This window comes from Podarcis muralis, chromosome 18, assembly GCF_964188315.1.
Source record: "Podarcis muralis chromosome 18, rPodMur119.hap1.1, whole genome shotgun sequence".
In the NCBI taxonomy this organism is placed as follows: Eukaryota; Metazoa; Chordata; class Lepidosauria; order Squamata; family Lacertidae; genus Podarcis; species Podarcis muralis.
This window is the reverse complement of record NC_135672.1, coordinates 4,325,854-4,341,383: the sequence shown is the minus strand read 5'-3', so window position 1 is coordinate 4,341,383 and position 15,530 is coordinate 4,325,854. Positions and strand designations below refer to the sequence as shown.

The following is a 15,530-nucleotide window of genomic DNA, read 5'->3' as shown; positions in this document are numbered from 1 at the left end:
AGAGTTATGATGTGGCACTGCAAGTCCTCCCAAGGGGGGGTTGCGCGATGGACAGCCTTACGTTTTAATGTATATAAAAAGAGAAGCAAACTCTGTTGCATGGCTGCTGTTTTGAATGTAAAATCCTGAAACCAGTTGCTCCCACACGTTATGCCATGTGGAATTGGAATCCCCCCAAAAACCCCTGAGGCTGCCTGCTGCACTTCCGTATGATTTACTGGTCTGGGCACACAGCCTCCCTGGGGCTGGGGCAGGTAACTCCTGCTCTGTCTCCGATTCAAACAAGATCTCTCCCCATGCAGAGATTAAGAAGCTGTCAAGTGAGCATGCAGTTTCCTACAGAGGATCAGTGGGTGGGCATCTCTGATTGTAGGCAGTATATTATATCAGTGCCCCCCCCCCCCCGCCATTGACTGAATACAAGCCCCACAGCCAACGGTCAGGAATGGCACGAGGTCAGTCAACTCCTGCTTCAGTCCTTCTGGGTGTAAGGTGGCCAAATTGAAATGGGAAATGCAAAAGGGGGGGGGGCGTTTCTGTGGATCTTAAGATCTGGGAAGCGGCTTTATTTATACCAGGTTCATCTAGCTCATAATTCTCTATTCAGACCAGCAGCAGCTCTCCAGGGACTCAGGCAGGAGACCATTTTTTACCCTGCTGACCTCAACCTGTTGGGGGTCTGAGTCTCAGATGCGCCATATTCAGAGTATGTGTTCAGCAGGTCCAGTGCTCCTATCCCAGAATTCTGAAATGTGTTGGCTTAACATGGGGACTCTCTATCTTTCCCTTGACATTTAGCAACTCCTTGAAGGCGGCTGACCTCAGTGCTGCTTGCCTCGAGCAGCCGTTTTCAATAATGGCCTCGCCTGGCTCCCACGATGGGACAAAACCCTGTGACTGGGAGCATGTTGGGCTTGCGTTAAATCTTTGCAAGGAGAGGCTGCTAAAAGAACTCCGTGGGTGTGGACAGGAGGCAAATCTCAAGCCGGCTAGCGGAGGAGCATAAACCACAGAATGGAGCAAGAACATTTTAGAGGCTGCCAGGCCAAGCTCCTGCCAGCACTTTCAACAGGAATCAGAGACAGGGAAGTCTATTCTTGCTCTTTGCACAGGGCGCGGTCGACGGCCCTCTTTAATCTTCTGTCCTAATTGCAATGAGTGGATTGTGGGTATCTGGACTGTCCCTGCATCAAGTGACTTTTCTTCTTTCAAGTTCTCAAAGCTCTTAAACGAGATCAAGGTTGTCCTCTGAACTAGCCAGATATTTAGCTGAGAATCAATCACAGTCAGTCCGTCATTTGAAAAATAAGACTTTAGAGCCATCTTGCTCTCAAATGGCAACTAGACATTCCGTTTTGAAGAAGAAGAAGAGTTTGGATTTGATAGCCCGCTTTATCACTACCCTAAGGAGTCTCAAAGCGGCCAACATTCTCCTTTCCCTTCCTCCCCACAACAAACACTCTGTGAGGTGAGTGGGGCTGAGAGACTTCAGAGAAGTGTGACTGGCCCAAGGTCACCCAGCAGCTGGATGTGGAGGAGCGGAGACGCGAACCCGGTTCACCAGATTACGAGACTACCGCTCTTAACCACTACACCACACTGGCTCTCTCAACTTTGGCGACTGTAACCTTGGTTTAAGGAGCTGTTTGGTTCAGGTTGCTCGGTCCCTGCTCCTGCCAACCTAGCAGTTTGAAAGCATGCAGTGCAAGTAGATAAATAGGTACCACTCTGGTGGGAAGGTAAATGGCGTTTCCATGCGCTGCTCTGGTTCACCAGAAGCGGCTTAGTCCTGCTGGCCACATGACCCGGAAGCTGTATGCTGGCTCCCTCAGCCAATAAAGCGAGATGAGCGCCACAACCCCAGAGTCGGCCACGACTGGACCTAACAGTCAGGGGTCTCTTTACCTTTAGGCATCTAGCTTATATACTGGGAGTTTCTAATACTGACCACAACCCAAGATGGTTGGCAGTGACGGCTAGCTGCACCTAAGGCACGAAGTGCTGTGATGACCCCCATGACCCCAAAGGAACACAACCCTACATAGAATCATAAGAGTGTTGGAAGGACCTCCAAGGGCCATCAAGCCCAGCCCCCTGCAATGCAGGAATCACAACTTAAAAATCCCTGACGGACAGGCATCCAACCAACCTCTGTTTAAAGCCTCCAAGGAAGGAGAGTCCACTTTCCAAGGGAGTGCATGCCACTGCCAAACAGCTCCTACTGCCAGAAGGTGCTTCCTAGCATTGAATTGGAATCTCCACTGGTTCAGGTAAGCTAGACATACACTGCGAGGGAAGACTACACTGGGCACACAGCTTGAGCATGGGAACATGTCTTAGAATCATAGATTTGTAGAGTTGGAAGGGACCCCAAGGGTCATCCCTGCAATGGGGGAATAATGTATAGCCATTTTCATAATGCTATGTCTCTGCAGCTATAAGAGGTTTCACATAAGGTACACTTTGCGATTGGTCAATCCTAGAGGGGGCCTCCAACACACCTGACACAGCTCATTTTGCAGCTTCAAACTGCCAGAGTCAAGCTTATTTTTCCCCCAGGAGGCTAGCTTCTGCATCCAGAACCCACTTGTCCCCTTGGCCAGCACAGCAAAGTCCTTCCCGACGTTTCTGCTATGAAACTGAGCCAGCGGCTGCTCTTCATTGGCAGGAATTTGGGAGATGGGGGGAGAGAGAGGAGCAACAAACCATTTCAGGAGGCTTCCCAATGGACTAGGAGTGACGTGTCCAGAAGTTAAAAGCTCACAAGAGAGCAGGCCTTCTGCTATCTGCCACTGGGAACCAATCCTTCAGTCAACATGAACACTTTTATTTTTTTTTAAAGAAAGGAGGGGATGACTAATTTCCTGAGCAGAAGCACTCGGGTGGCTCAGCACCACAAGAAGTGCCATATCATCCCTGGAGTCATTAAAAGCGCTCCCCAAACAAACACCTCACCCTCTCGCCAGGCTCCCAATATTGTTGATTTTTTAACACCAGCAGATTGCTTTCCCCACATGCAAGCAGAGGCAACGATGCATGTCCTTTTGTAGGTGCTGCTTTTCCCGATTTCACTCTGAAACTCCCCCCCCCCATGAGCAGTGTTAGAAACACAGATATATGTCTAAGCTAGGTACCAAATGGCTCCTTAGACCAGGGTTACAGTCGCCAGAATTGAATGCCTAGTTGCCACTTTGGTGCCAGGTGGCTCAAAAGTTGTGTATATGCATTTGCTAGCGTGGGAAAACAGTTAAGATCCAAGGATCCCCAGGCGTACACCTCCAGCTGGTGGAGACGTCAGGCAGCATCCTGGCAGCTTCAATTGGTTGCAAGTGGCCGTTAGCAGGTGCAGATTTTGAACGCTGTGCTGGACTAGTTGGGCCACTTGCCCAATCCAACATCTTATGTTCTTTATACAGCCTACCCCAGACCCCAGACCTGGACACAAAAGTACCCTAGTGCCAATGTTTGGCCATTCATGGCCTGAAAAAACCCTCTATTTGCAAATGTGTAATAAAAATTCCTCCAATATTTAGCATCCAAGCACTGTAAACAAAGTTAAAATGGCACATGCTGCGCTCGAGCTCACAATCTCATTTCAGGAATGAGGAAAGGAGAACTAAATGAAAGGGGCGGAGGTTCTTGGTTACTTCCCTGAATCTCTCCCCCAGCCACACATACCAATTTGCAATAAGTGCATGATTATTTACAAGCGAGCTGAACTGCTCAGGCTACGAACTTAATAACAGCATTCAAAATTGTATGTTGATAGCAAAGGTATGCTTCTTAAGGGGTTGCAGTCCAGTTCCCCACCCACCACCCAATCTAGTCAAGGGCAGCTAAAAGAAGAAAAAGCAATATATTTACAGACTGTCACCTCTTTCCTGATAAAAAATGAGTGCTGTATCTGTTATCTCTGTGCCTTCACACAATGGACACTTGTTTTAACTCTCTGTCCACATCACAAACACTTCAAGGCCAGTGCCGCAAAGCTCTCCAAAGAAACACAATGAGATTTCCAGAAAGGCTCTCTTGTAGCGAGTGGCTTCCTCTTCTGAGACAGAGAGCTCCCCAAATGGGTCTAGACAGGACGAAACTGGTATGATCAAAAGGGAGGGTTGAAAGTGAGAAACTCTCTCAGTTGAAGAGCAGCCTGGAACTTTTATTAGGCATTGACAAGGGTCTCACCTGAAAGTTAGCCAGCAAATGGGATCTCAGGGTAAGGGGGAGAGAAAAGATGTTGCAATCCAAGAATCACTTCGAAAACTAAAATTTATTTCATCATGGAAGAGTCCTCGGAGACAACGCTGTTTTGCTACAATTCTGAAAACGGGTGGCACTCTCAGCTTCCCCGCTTGCAAATATTCTTACATAAGTCCCTTGCCCTGGTGTCTCCCCTTCCGTATGTGAATCTTTTCCAGGCCTTGCTGCAGCTCATTGCCCAGTCTGCCACCCCGAGTCCTTTGACAAGCTGGACCCGTGGCCTAGAGGCAGGTGAGCAGGGGACCAGTCGCCCCACAGTGGCTCTGCCTGATGCTGCCCTTATGAGGAACAGTTGAAGGAGCTGGGGATGTTTAGCCTGGGAAAGAGGAGACTGAGAGGAGATATGATAGACATCTTCAAATATCTTAAGGGCTGCCACGTGGAAGAGGGAGCAAGCTTGTTTTCTCCTGCTCTGGAGGGTAAGACCTGAACTCATGGCTTCAAGTTACAAGAAAGGAGATTCCAACTAAACTCCCTTTCCTTGGAGGTTTATAAACAGAAGCTAAATGGCCATTTGTCATGGATGCTTTAGCTGAGATTCCTGCATTGCAGGGGGGTTGGACTAGATGACCATTGGGGTCCCTTCCAATTCTGTGATTCCTGCAACTTCACCCAGCCCACCCGTTTTCTTGCAGATATTCTGTGGCAGTTCCTCTTTCAGGTCTGCAGTCGAAAGGCATTTGCTTGGTCCTTACTCTCATCAGCCGACAGACATGCCAAGCTTTCTTGCAAAGTGGAAGTAAGGCAGGGTCGGTCATGGGGAAAGGGCGGTGCTTCAGTGGTAGAGCACATGCTTTGATTGCAGAAGGTCCTGGGGGTCCTGTGCCATCTTTAGTTTGGGTGGGTATGGGGAGCCTGCAGCCAACCAGGTTTGCCAAGATTCCCGGCACCCCTCTGCCACAATGGCCAAGGATCATGGAAGTTATAGTCCTACAAAACTTGGACCCAGCTTCTCCATCTAAAACCCTGAAGGGCAACAGTCGGTATAACTGAAGATAAGTGGGACACTGGGAGATCTTCCAGATGTACATAAGCATTCATAATTGCCTCTCTATTCCAGGTTCTGGCAGAGGGATGGGGAACCTGCGGAACTTCAGATGCTGTTGTCTGACTCCAACTCCCATCAACCCTGACCATAATGGCTGATGGGAGTTGGAGTTCAACAGCTCCTGGAGGGCCACAGGTCTTCCAGGCCTGCCTTAAGCCCTGGACTGAAGGGGGAACGTGTATCGTTCCAAATCATTTTTGCCCAGAGCTCCCACCTTCTCTGATCACCGGCTGCAGCTGACTGCAACTGATAGGTGTTGCAGTCCAGCAACATCTGGAGGGCCAGAGGTTCTCCATCACTGACATATTGCTTCAAGGTCTTTACAATGGTGTATAAATATTGATGGTGATAAACAGAGACACGCCCCATGAAGTTCTGTCCCCCTTCAAACTTGTTTCCTTGGGGGACCCCAGTTCTTACAGCGTACATGTAAAATTTGTTTTCCCCCCACGACTATGAACCATCTCGTTGAGAGCGATTTTGAAGCTTGGAGACACCCCCCCCCACACACAAAGGACTAGAACCTTAACACCAACCTCAGCTCAGCCTCCTGGTGGCTGAGGATACCTCCAGCTTTTGAAATTCTCCAGGCACCAGGCTCATTTTGCACCTAGCTACTGTCCACTTGCAACCAAGTTAAGATGCTGACGTCTCTGCCATCTGGAGGTGCATGCCTGGGGATCCTTGGGTCCAGGCTGTTTTCGCACACTAGCAACACATCCTATAGAATTCTACCTATCTGCTCAATCAGAATGAATTTCAGGAACCAAAAAGTTGTATTGGAAAATATACGACTTTCGAACTGCCTGATCCAAAAATGGCAACTAGGCATTCCATTTTTGTGACTGTAACCCAGGTCGAAGGAGCCATTTGGCACCTGGGTTATATATCTAAGTTTCTACCTGCACCAGGTATTCCTATCCGCCAGTTACGTGGTCTTTGCGGAAACTGAGAGCGCCCCCTGCTGAAAGCTAGAGAAAGGAAATTCCGCTTTGCTCTTCAGCACACTTGGGTGCGGGGATCACAAATCCTGAAGAGCTCCTGTCAGTCAGGTAGACCTATGGTCCGACTCTGTATGACCAAGCTCCCTAGGTTCAGTGTTAGAAACTGAGATATATAAGCTAAGCGCCCAATGATACGTTGAATTTATGTTGCGGTCGCTACAACAGAATGTCTTGTTTGCCATTTAGCTGGGGCTAAATGATTCTCGGGATCTCTTCCAACCCTACAATTCTACAATCTCAGCTACACTGCTTGGCTTGTAGCTTGCTCTTACAACAATCCACCTTTCCCAGTATGCACAGAGTGGAAATGGAAATAGCTATGGGCTAAAGCAGAGGTTTTTAAACTGTGGTTTCGCGGACCCTGCGCCAGTAGCAAAAAGAGCCTGGCAAAACCAGGCTAATTCCGAACGCTGCCCTAAAATTCATGTTTCAAGCAGCCTTTTTGTCTGCAACTCTTGAGGGCTGGACGCCTTTGGGGCCCCAGCTCAGCGGCAGCGCGGATGCTCCACATGCAGGAGGTCCTGGGTTCGATTCCTGGCCACGCCAGGTAGGGCTGGGCGAGAGAGGCCTGTCCCCCAAACCCTGCAGGGGCGCCGTCATTCCACCCCAACGGAGGAGAGCTCCCAACCCAGGAATCACGAGGACTAGCACCTTGAGCGTTCCTCCCAACTCGCGCCTCCAGACTACAACTCCCACCGCCCCTAGTCAGCAGTGGTGGGAGTTGTGGGTTTGAGACCCAACCCGGTTCGTTCCCACCAACCCCTTCGCCTCCTTGTGCGGGAATCACGAGGACTAGCGCCTCGAAGGGAAGCATCACGAGGGACTGACGGGGAGCCTGGAAATCCGGGCTTCCTCCATGAGGACTAGCGCCTTGGTCGCCCCTCCATTTCCATGAGGACCAGCGCCTTGGCCGCCCCTCCATTTCCATGAGGACTAGCGCCTTGGCAGCCCCTCCATTTCCTTGAGGACTAGCGCCTTGGCAGCCCCTCCATTTCCATGAGGACCAGCGCCTTGGCAGCCCCTCCATTTCCATGAGGACCAGCGCCTTGGCAGCCCCTCCATTTCCATGAGGACCAGCGCCTTGGTCGCCCCTCCATTTCCATGAGGACCAGCGCCTTGGCAGCCCCTCCATTTCCATGAGGACCAGCGCCTTGGCAGCCCCTCCATTTCCATGAGGACTAGCGCCTTGGCAGCCCCTCCATTTCCATGAGGACTAGCGCCCGCCTCACCTCGTCCTCCTTGTGGTTGCGGATGCCGCGCACCAGGTCCTGGAGGTTCTTGTCGAACATGCGGTCGATGCTGCCTTTCACCATCTTCAGCGCCATGGCGGCGGCGGCGGCGGTGAGGGGCGGCCCGGGGGGGGGGCGGTCCGGGGGGGGGGAGAGGCGGAGGTAAGCGAAGGCGGCGGCGTCGGGCGAAGGCGCCTCACATGCCTCCTTCCCGCCCCTGGCGCTCGCTCTCCCTGGCGGGCCCCGCCGGCGCTGCTCTGAGGGGGCTTCGCGGGGCGGCGGCGGGAAAGAGCCGGAGCGGCGACAAAATGGCCGGCGGTCAGCTGAGGGAGCGCTGGCGCCACGCCCCCTTTCCTCCTCCGGCGCGCTTGCGTCACCACGCCGCGCCGCGGCCCCCCCAGGTTCCACGTCCTTCTATAGCTCCGCCAGTTGAGGCGGCGGGTCCTCCTTGCCCATAGAGAGCGAGGGAAGGAGAGGGAGAGGACGTCACGTCCGGTTGGGCGTTTCTAAGCCCACCCCAGGCAGGGGCATCCTCCACCTCTATGGTTCGCCCGCTCGGCTTCCACCATGGCGCTCCCGAAGGGGATTCCGAGGCGTCGCTTCAGCCACGCCCTCTCGCCGACTTGGCTCCGCCCAGGGGGAGGTATAGCCACGCCCACAACCTTCCTATATCTGACTGTATTGCCCTGTAAAAGATTATTAATAATAATAATAATAATAATAATAATAATAATAATAATAATAATAATAATAATTTTATTTTATAAATAATAATAGGCATGTTTTAAGAGAAGCATGTTTTAATATTTGCGGTACGGCTGATTGATCAGTAATTACATGGATAGAGTATTTTTATTTTATAAATAATAATAGGCATGTTTTAAGAGAAGCATGTTTTAATATTTGCGGTACAGCTGATTGATCAGTAATTGCATGGATAGAGTATTTTTATTTTATAAAAATATCAGTTGTTCACAACGATCAACACACAAAAATGAGAGTAAGTTCGCCTCCCATCCGACTATTTAAACAATCTATGGCCTTTTAAACTCTGGACAGGGTGTTGTTTTTGCTATTATGGTATGTATTTGTGTGTTTTCATATTGCAAAATACCCTGTGATCTTCAGATGAAGGTTGGTATAGAAATTCAATTATAAATAAAAATAAAAAAGCTTGTAAAAATATTAATAGATTTTTTTTTTTAGACAGCAATACAGTATAAAGGTAAAGGTACCCCTGACCATCGGGACGCGGGTGGCGCTGTGGGTAAAAGCCTCAGCGCCTAGGACTTGCCGATCGAAAGGTCGGCGGTTCGAATCCCCACGCGACGGGGTGAGCTCCCGTTGCTCGGTCCCAGCGCCTGCCAACCTAGCAGTTCGAAAGCACCCCCGGGTGCAAGTAGATAAATAGGGACCGCTTTATAGCGGGAAGGTAAACGGCGTTTCCGTGTGCTGCGCTGGCTCGCCAGATGCAGCTTGTCACGCTGGCCACGTGACCCGGAAGTGTCTGCGGACAGCGCTGGCCCCCGTCCTATAGAGTGAGATGAGCACACAACCCTAGAGTCTGTCAAGACTGGCCCATATGGGCAGGGGTACCTTTACCTTTACCTTACCCCTGACCATCAGGTCCAGTCATGACCGACTCTGGGGTTGCGCGCTCATCTCGCTCAAGAGGCCGGGAGCTGGCGCTTGCAACCTTTGAAGACTGAGCACATGATCAACACTTTACTATAACGTACCATTGCTGATTTTATATCTATTCTTTTTTAATACATAATGGCATTTATCTAGGGAGCAGCAAACTGTAATGCTGAAAATATTTTTTTTAATATTAATCATATAACCAAATCATTTACTGCTAATGCCAAGCTGTTATAGCACTATTAATATTGTATCTATTATCTATTATCATTCATTATTTTAAAATATTGTATCTACTTTTTTATGATGTTCTACTTTCTACTTTCTTTTGTGTTTTTATTTCATAATTGGCCAGCTTGGGTATCTCCAGTGGAGAAGTGAGATGAAACAAGATTGTGGCGAATCAGAAATGGCTTGGCTTCTTTTGAGTGACAATAACAGCTACATGGCATGGAGAGTGATTCTCTGTACACCCGCAAGGGGGGAAAAACCCTGGAAAAAGTAGTTAGATAAAATCACAATTAATTGTTTTAGTGATGTGGAGGTTTAATCTGAAATTGAGATAGATTTAAGATTGTTGCCTCTGGGGGAAACCCAGCCAGATGGGTGAAGTATAAATAATAAAATTATTATTATTCTCATTTACATCATGAATGTCATCTTATATTGTGGATGCATGTTCTGTATTTATTAATACTGTTGCTATAAGTTTGCTATTGCCTTTGGCTGGAACAATAAACGGAAGAACTGAACTCTCTCTAAACACATACACAGATTTAGACCTGGGATCCTTTTCAGGGAAAACCATGAGTGTTTATAGTGGTATGATAACCGCTACAAGTTCATAGTGCGGATTGGGCCTCTGTGTCTGTTCTGCATTGGAAGCTGGGTGGGGTTTTGGGGTTTTTAGCGTATGGAATTGTTCTTCATTGTCTTGAATACAAGTAATCACTTTTACATCTTTAATTGTTTCTTCATGAAATTGCTTTGAGGCCTTTCATGGGACCCTTGTACCTACGGGACCGCCTCTCCCGGTGTGCCCCACTGAGGACCTTAATGTCCACATATAGCAACACCCTAGAGGTCCCGGGCCCTAAGGAAGTTAGATTGGCTTCAACCAGAGCCAGGGCCTTTTCAACACTGGCCCCGGCCTGGTGGAACGCTCTGTCTCTTGAGACCAGGGCCCTGCGGGATCTGATCTCTTTCCGCAGGGCCTGTAAGACAGAGTTGTTCCGCCTGGCCTTTGGCTCAGAATCAGTTTGATTCCCTCCCTCTCTTTCTTTTCCTTTCTCCTCCTATGAAGAGATTGCTCCCTAATTGTTTTAATGTTGTATCTTAATCTTTTAAATTGTATTTTAATCAACTTGTTTTTATTATTGGTTGTTAGCCGCCCTGAGCCCGGTCTTGGCTGGGTAGGGCGGGGTATAAATTAAAAAAATATTATTAATTTGTTATTGTTATTATCACTCATCACCGGAGTTGAATCAAAACAAATAAATACCCATTTTATATGCCCACATGCAACATTGGCAAGACTGATTGATTTGAAACGTTTGTTGTCTTGCCTTTCCAATTACAAATGAGAACGTCCAGAATGCCTTGCAACCGTAATTCAGAATAACAGGTCTGGAAAATTAACCCAGTGGAGGTTGGGGGAGGAGGAGAAGAATTTGAGATGGAAAAACTTTATTCGGAGAATTAAACTTCCTTTGCTGTTTGGCATCTCCTCCAGCAGAGGGCAGTCCAACACAACGTTTCATCCCAGGCAAGTACACTCCTTGAAATTAATGGACTTTGCAAACTTCACAGCCGTTCTTTCCGATTGGTCTACTCTTGAGTAGAACTGAGCTGGTTGCAACCTTATGCCTGTCTCCAGGACTCATGGGCATGCATTCAATGAAGCCCAAAGTTGGGAGATTCATACAGATACAAGAAAGGACTTGTATATGTTTGAATGATGGAATTTCCCCCCCTTCCCCTGGGAGGCAGCTCTGGTTGACAGCTTAAAAAGTGGATGGGATTTATTCATGGGCACGAGGGATATCAGTATCTAGTAGCTACAATGGCTGCGTCTTGCCTGTACTGTTGGAGGCAGCAGGAGATGTTGGAGTGTCTCCCCTATGAGGAAATAGGGCAGCATTTAGGTCCTTTTAGTTTAGAGAAATGGAGAAGAAGAGACGACATGGCAGAAGTTTATAAAATGACAAAGGCCACTGAGAAAGTGAATAGCGGAAAGTTTTTACCCAGCTCTCATAAATCTAGAAGTCGTGGGCATGCAATGAAGATCAATGTTAGGCGAAGATAAAGGACAGCGCATAGTTAAACTTCCCTGCCGCAGGAAGCAGCAATGGTATTTAAAAACGTTAAATTTAAAACCGCCTCTCCTGGTCTGCCCCGCAGAGGACCTTAAGGTCCATGAACAACCATAGTTTAGAGGTCCCGGGCCCTAAGGAAGTCAGACTATCCTCCACCAGGGCCTTTTCAGTGATGGCTCCGACCTGGTGGAATGCTCTGTCCCAGGAGACCAGGGCCCTGCAGGATTTAACCTCCTTCCGCCGGGCCTGTAAGACAGAGCTATTCCGCCTGGCCTTTAATTTGAATTCAGCCTGATCTTTTATTTCCCTTCTCTTCCCCTCCCCTTTTATGAAGATCACCCGCTCTGAGACCCCACAGCTAATTCTCCCCTGGCCTCCTCGCTGGCCCAAGTAGGACCAATTCAACCAGCTAGCCCTGGGGGTTATCTAATGCTTATTTTCCCTAAATTGATTTTTGAATTTTATTGTTATTCATGTTTTTATACTGTATTTATTCTGCTTTTATAATTGTTCTAAATTTGTTGTTAGCCGCTACTAGCCATGGTGGCTCTGCTCTGCTTTCACAGCTGGAGTCAGCAGTGCTTCTGTACCAGTTTCTGGAAACCAGAGCAGGGGAGTGTGGCTGCTGAGCTCGGGTCCTACTTGCGGGTTTGTCATTGGGGCATCTGTGTGGACAGGAAGCTGGGCTAGATGGGCCGTTGTCCTGGTCCAAAAGTATGCTGGAAATGCAAAGAAAAAGAAGGGACTTTTTATCATATGTGGTGGGAATGTAGAGAAATTAAAAAAATTTGGGAAATGATATATAATGAGTTGAAGAAAATGTTTAAACTAACATTTGTAAAAAAAAAAACCCAGAAGCATTCTTGTTAGGGATTGTAGGAAAAGACCTGCCAAGGAAATTAAAGAACTTATTTATGTATGCAACAACAGCAGCGAGAGTCTTAATAGCACAAGGATGGAAGAACGAGGAAATCCCGACAAAAGAACAGTGGCAAGGGAAATTGATGGACTTTGTGGAACTGGTGAAATTGACATACAAACTGCGAGACAAGGACAACTGCGGCTTTAAAGAAGAATGGGAACTTTTTACAAATTACTTTAAAAAAAAGAATTGGACTCCTTGGCAAGTTTTGAATAAACATACACAAATTTATTATTGTTAACATAATAGATAGACAATTTAAGGATTTTCACAATTTTATAATATGCAGAGAATAATATGTGTTGAAAAACCAGAGAGAGGAGCTGAGGGAAGTCTGGGGTGGGTGGGAGGGAGGGTTTTTCTTGGGGGGGGGGAATGGGGGAAAGATGATATGTTTTTGATAATTTATGATGTTGAAATTCTTAATCAAAACAAAACAAAACAAAACAAAAGTGTCATCCTGTGTTCTAAGCTAGGGTGGGATGATGAAGCAGTAATATATATATATATAATGTTCTGGAGAGTTGGAATAAAATGCCTGTGGCAAAAGGGGGGGAAGGCAGTTTTGGAAACATGATCAAAAGAAAAGAGTTTGCTTTCAACTATCTGTTAGTGTAGGAATTGCCCACCAGAAGCAGAGAACCTTTCAAACACAGCCAAGGGGCGAATTTATTGCGTAGTTGAGTGCCTACCTGCTTTGGGGTGCGTTCCAAATCCCCCCACAGCTTTCAAAGCAAAAGGAGCGGGACCTCAGGAGTCCAGGTCTCCTTGACTGCTCCTCATCTTCTCAGCCCATCACCTGAGGTGTCTGTGTCAGAACTGCAAAAGGCTTTTTAAATGCCTTTTAATGTCCCTGGGGCCACCTGGGTCTTTGGATCTGAGGCTGCTATTATGGTAACAGATTGTGGGGTTCTGCTTGGTGGGCTTTCCTCCTTGCGTAGGGGAGCGGGGGCTGGACTGGCAACGTTGTGCTGCTTGTTGGGAATCTTTCCCCAAAAAACCTTTTTTTTAAAAAAATGAACCTAAGAAGAGCCTTTTAGCAGGATCAGGCCGGAGGGGAGCCTCCGGCTGGAGGCAGGAATGCTTTCTGAGTAGGTTCAGAAAAGGACAGGCAAAATGGCCAAGGGGGTGGAGCAAATTCATCATCATCATCATTATTGAAATTTATATACCACCCTATACCCACAGGTCTCTTCATAAGAAAAGTTGCAGCCTTTGTGTCTTTTTCATTGAGAGAAAAGGAGAGCAAGAGGCCACGTGATAGTTTAGAAAACTCTGCATGGCATGGAGAGAGGAACGCTTTTCTCGCTCTCTCCTAACACTGAACTTCTGGGCATCAAGTGAAATCGCGGAATGAAGACTGGCTCTTGAGGCTGAATTTGAAGATGGTGGTTCCATCGTCTGCAGAATTTAGGGCTGATCATCCGGACATTGCAGTGCCCAAGCTGGTGTCAAGTCAGAATAACTCACACAGTGTCTGTGAAGTTGACCCTTTACCTAGCGATCGCAGCAACTTTCCCCTGGAGGTCTTGCCCCAAAGAGACAGATGGGAGGACTGAAGGTCTCCACCTTTCCAAAGTTTCCTAAGTTGACTCCTCCCCTAGGTGCTTCCCAAGCAATCTGAGACTGACACCTTGCTTATGTTTGTTCCACCCTTTTCATACCTCTCCTGTCCTGGGAGACAAGCAGGGAGGGGAACTGGTTGCAGCAGGAGGGGGAGACATTTGTGACTCTTCCCCATCTCTGCCTCCTGGCCTCCTTCCTCTCCTGCTTCAGCTCCTGCCTCTGATTCTGTACTTCTCTCTGGCACAGACTCTCCCTGCTCACTGAACCCTGTTACCCCTTCATCTTCCGACACCTCCACCTCCTAGTCTTCTTCCTATTCTTGCTCTGACCACCCATTGCCCATGACACCCAGCCTCTTGGGTCCCTTTCTCACAACATGAGAACTCATGGATGTCCAGTAGAACTGGGAGGTTAAGGAGAGCTAAAAGAAAGGACTTCTTTCTACAGTACAGAGTTACTGTATTTTTCGCTCCGTAAGACACACTTTTTTCTTCCTAAAAAGTAAGGGGAAATGTCTGTGCATCTTATGGAGCGAATGTGTGGTCCCTGGAGCCAAATTGCCCAGGGGCAAAAAGCAAATCATGTGGGGTTTTTTTTTGAAAGAGGGAAATGGGTGTTGAAACAAAGCCATTGATCGTTTGCCGATCGGGAGAGAGATAAGGGATGCTAGAAATAAAGGAGGCTGCCTGGGAGGGGGGAGGTAAAGACAGCAAACTTGCAAAGGGGGGAAACAGGAAGACTAAAGCAATAAGGAGAGAAATAAGAAGAAAAGGAGGAGCAAAAAACTGCTCCAGCTAAGGAAAAGACACTAAGGCAAACAAGAGGGAAAGGAGTGTTGAAAGGATACAGCTGATCGGTGGGATCGGAAGAGAGATAAGGGACGCTAGCTGAGGCTGCCTGGGAGAGGGGAGGTAAAAGCCCACGGATCCTCAGGATTTTTACATTGCATCACCCCAAATTCACCCTCAGATCACATAGCATGTCCATGGCTACAGTCTGCACCAAAAAAATCATGCATCCGCTGTTTCCTGGGGCTACAATGGTGCAAAAATGTGGTTACTAAGCACGGATCAGCATGGATCCTCAGGATTTTTACATTGGGTCACCCTAATTCACCATCAGATCACATGTCTGTGGCCACAGCATGAACCACAAAAATCATACATCCACTGTTTCGTTCAGAATATTCTTGTTATTGTTTTCCTCATGTAAAAACTAGGTGCGTCTTATGGAGTGAAAAATACGGTAAATTGTGGAACTCACAGGAGGCAAGGACAGCCACCAACTTGCCATTAAAAGAGGACTGGACAAATTCACGGAAAGTAAGGCTTGTTAATGGCTTCTAGCCAGAATAACTATGTTCCAGCTGCACGGTCAGAGGCAGTAATGCGTCTGAGCGCCACTGTTTTCCGGGGAACCTTCTGAGGGTCACACATGTGTGGTTGGAGACACAGCTAACATAGAATTGTAGGATTAGAAGGGACTACAAGGGCCATCTAATCCAACCCCCTGCAATGCAGGAGTCTTTTGCCCAACGTTGGGCTC

General features: G+C 47.9%; 1 protein-coding gene across 6 annotated transcripts in view; it reads right to left on the bottom strand.

Moving 5' to 3' along the window:
* The window catches only part of AP3D1 (adaptor related protein complex 3 subunit delta 1), a 49,215-nt gene extending 41,546 nt beyond the window's left edge, over positions 1-7,669 (bottom strand). For all 6 annotated transcript variants that reach the window (XM_077921991.1, XM_077921992.1, XM_077921993.1 and 3 more), the window contains exon 1: positions 7,542-7,669. In XM_077921991.1, coding sequence (XP_077778117.1) covers positions 7,542-7,637 — 96 coding nt within the window. In that variant the 5' untranslated portion in view covers positions 7,638-7,669. The remainder of the gene's footprint in view (positions 1-7,541) is intronic.
* Between the last annotated feature and the right edge of the window lie 7,861 nt (positions 7,670-15,530).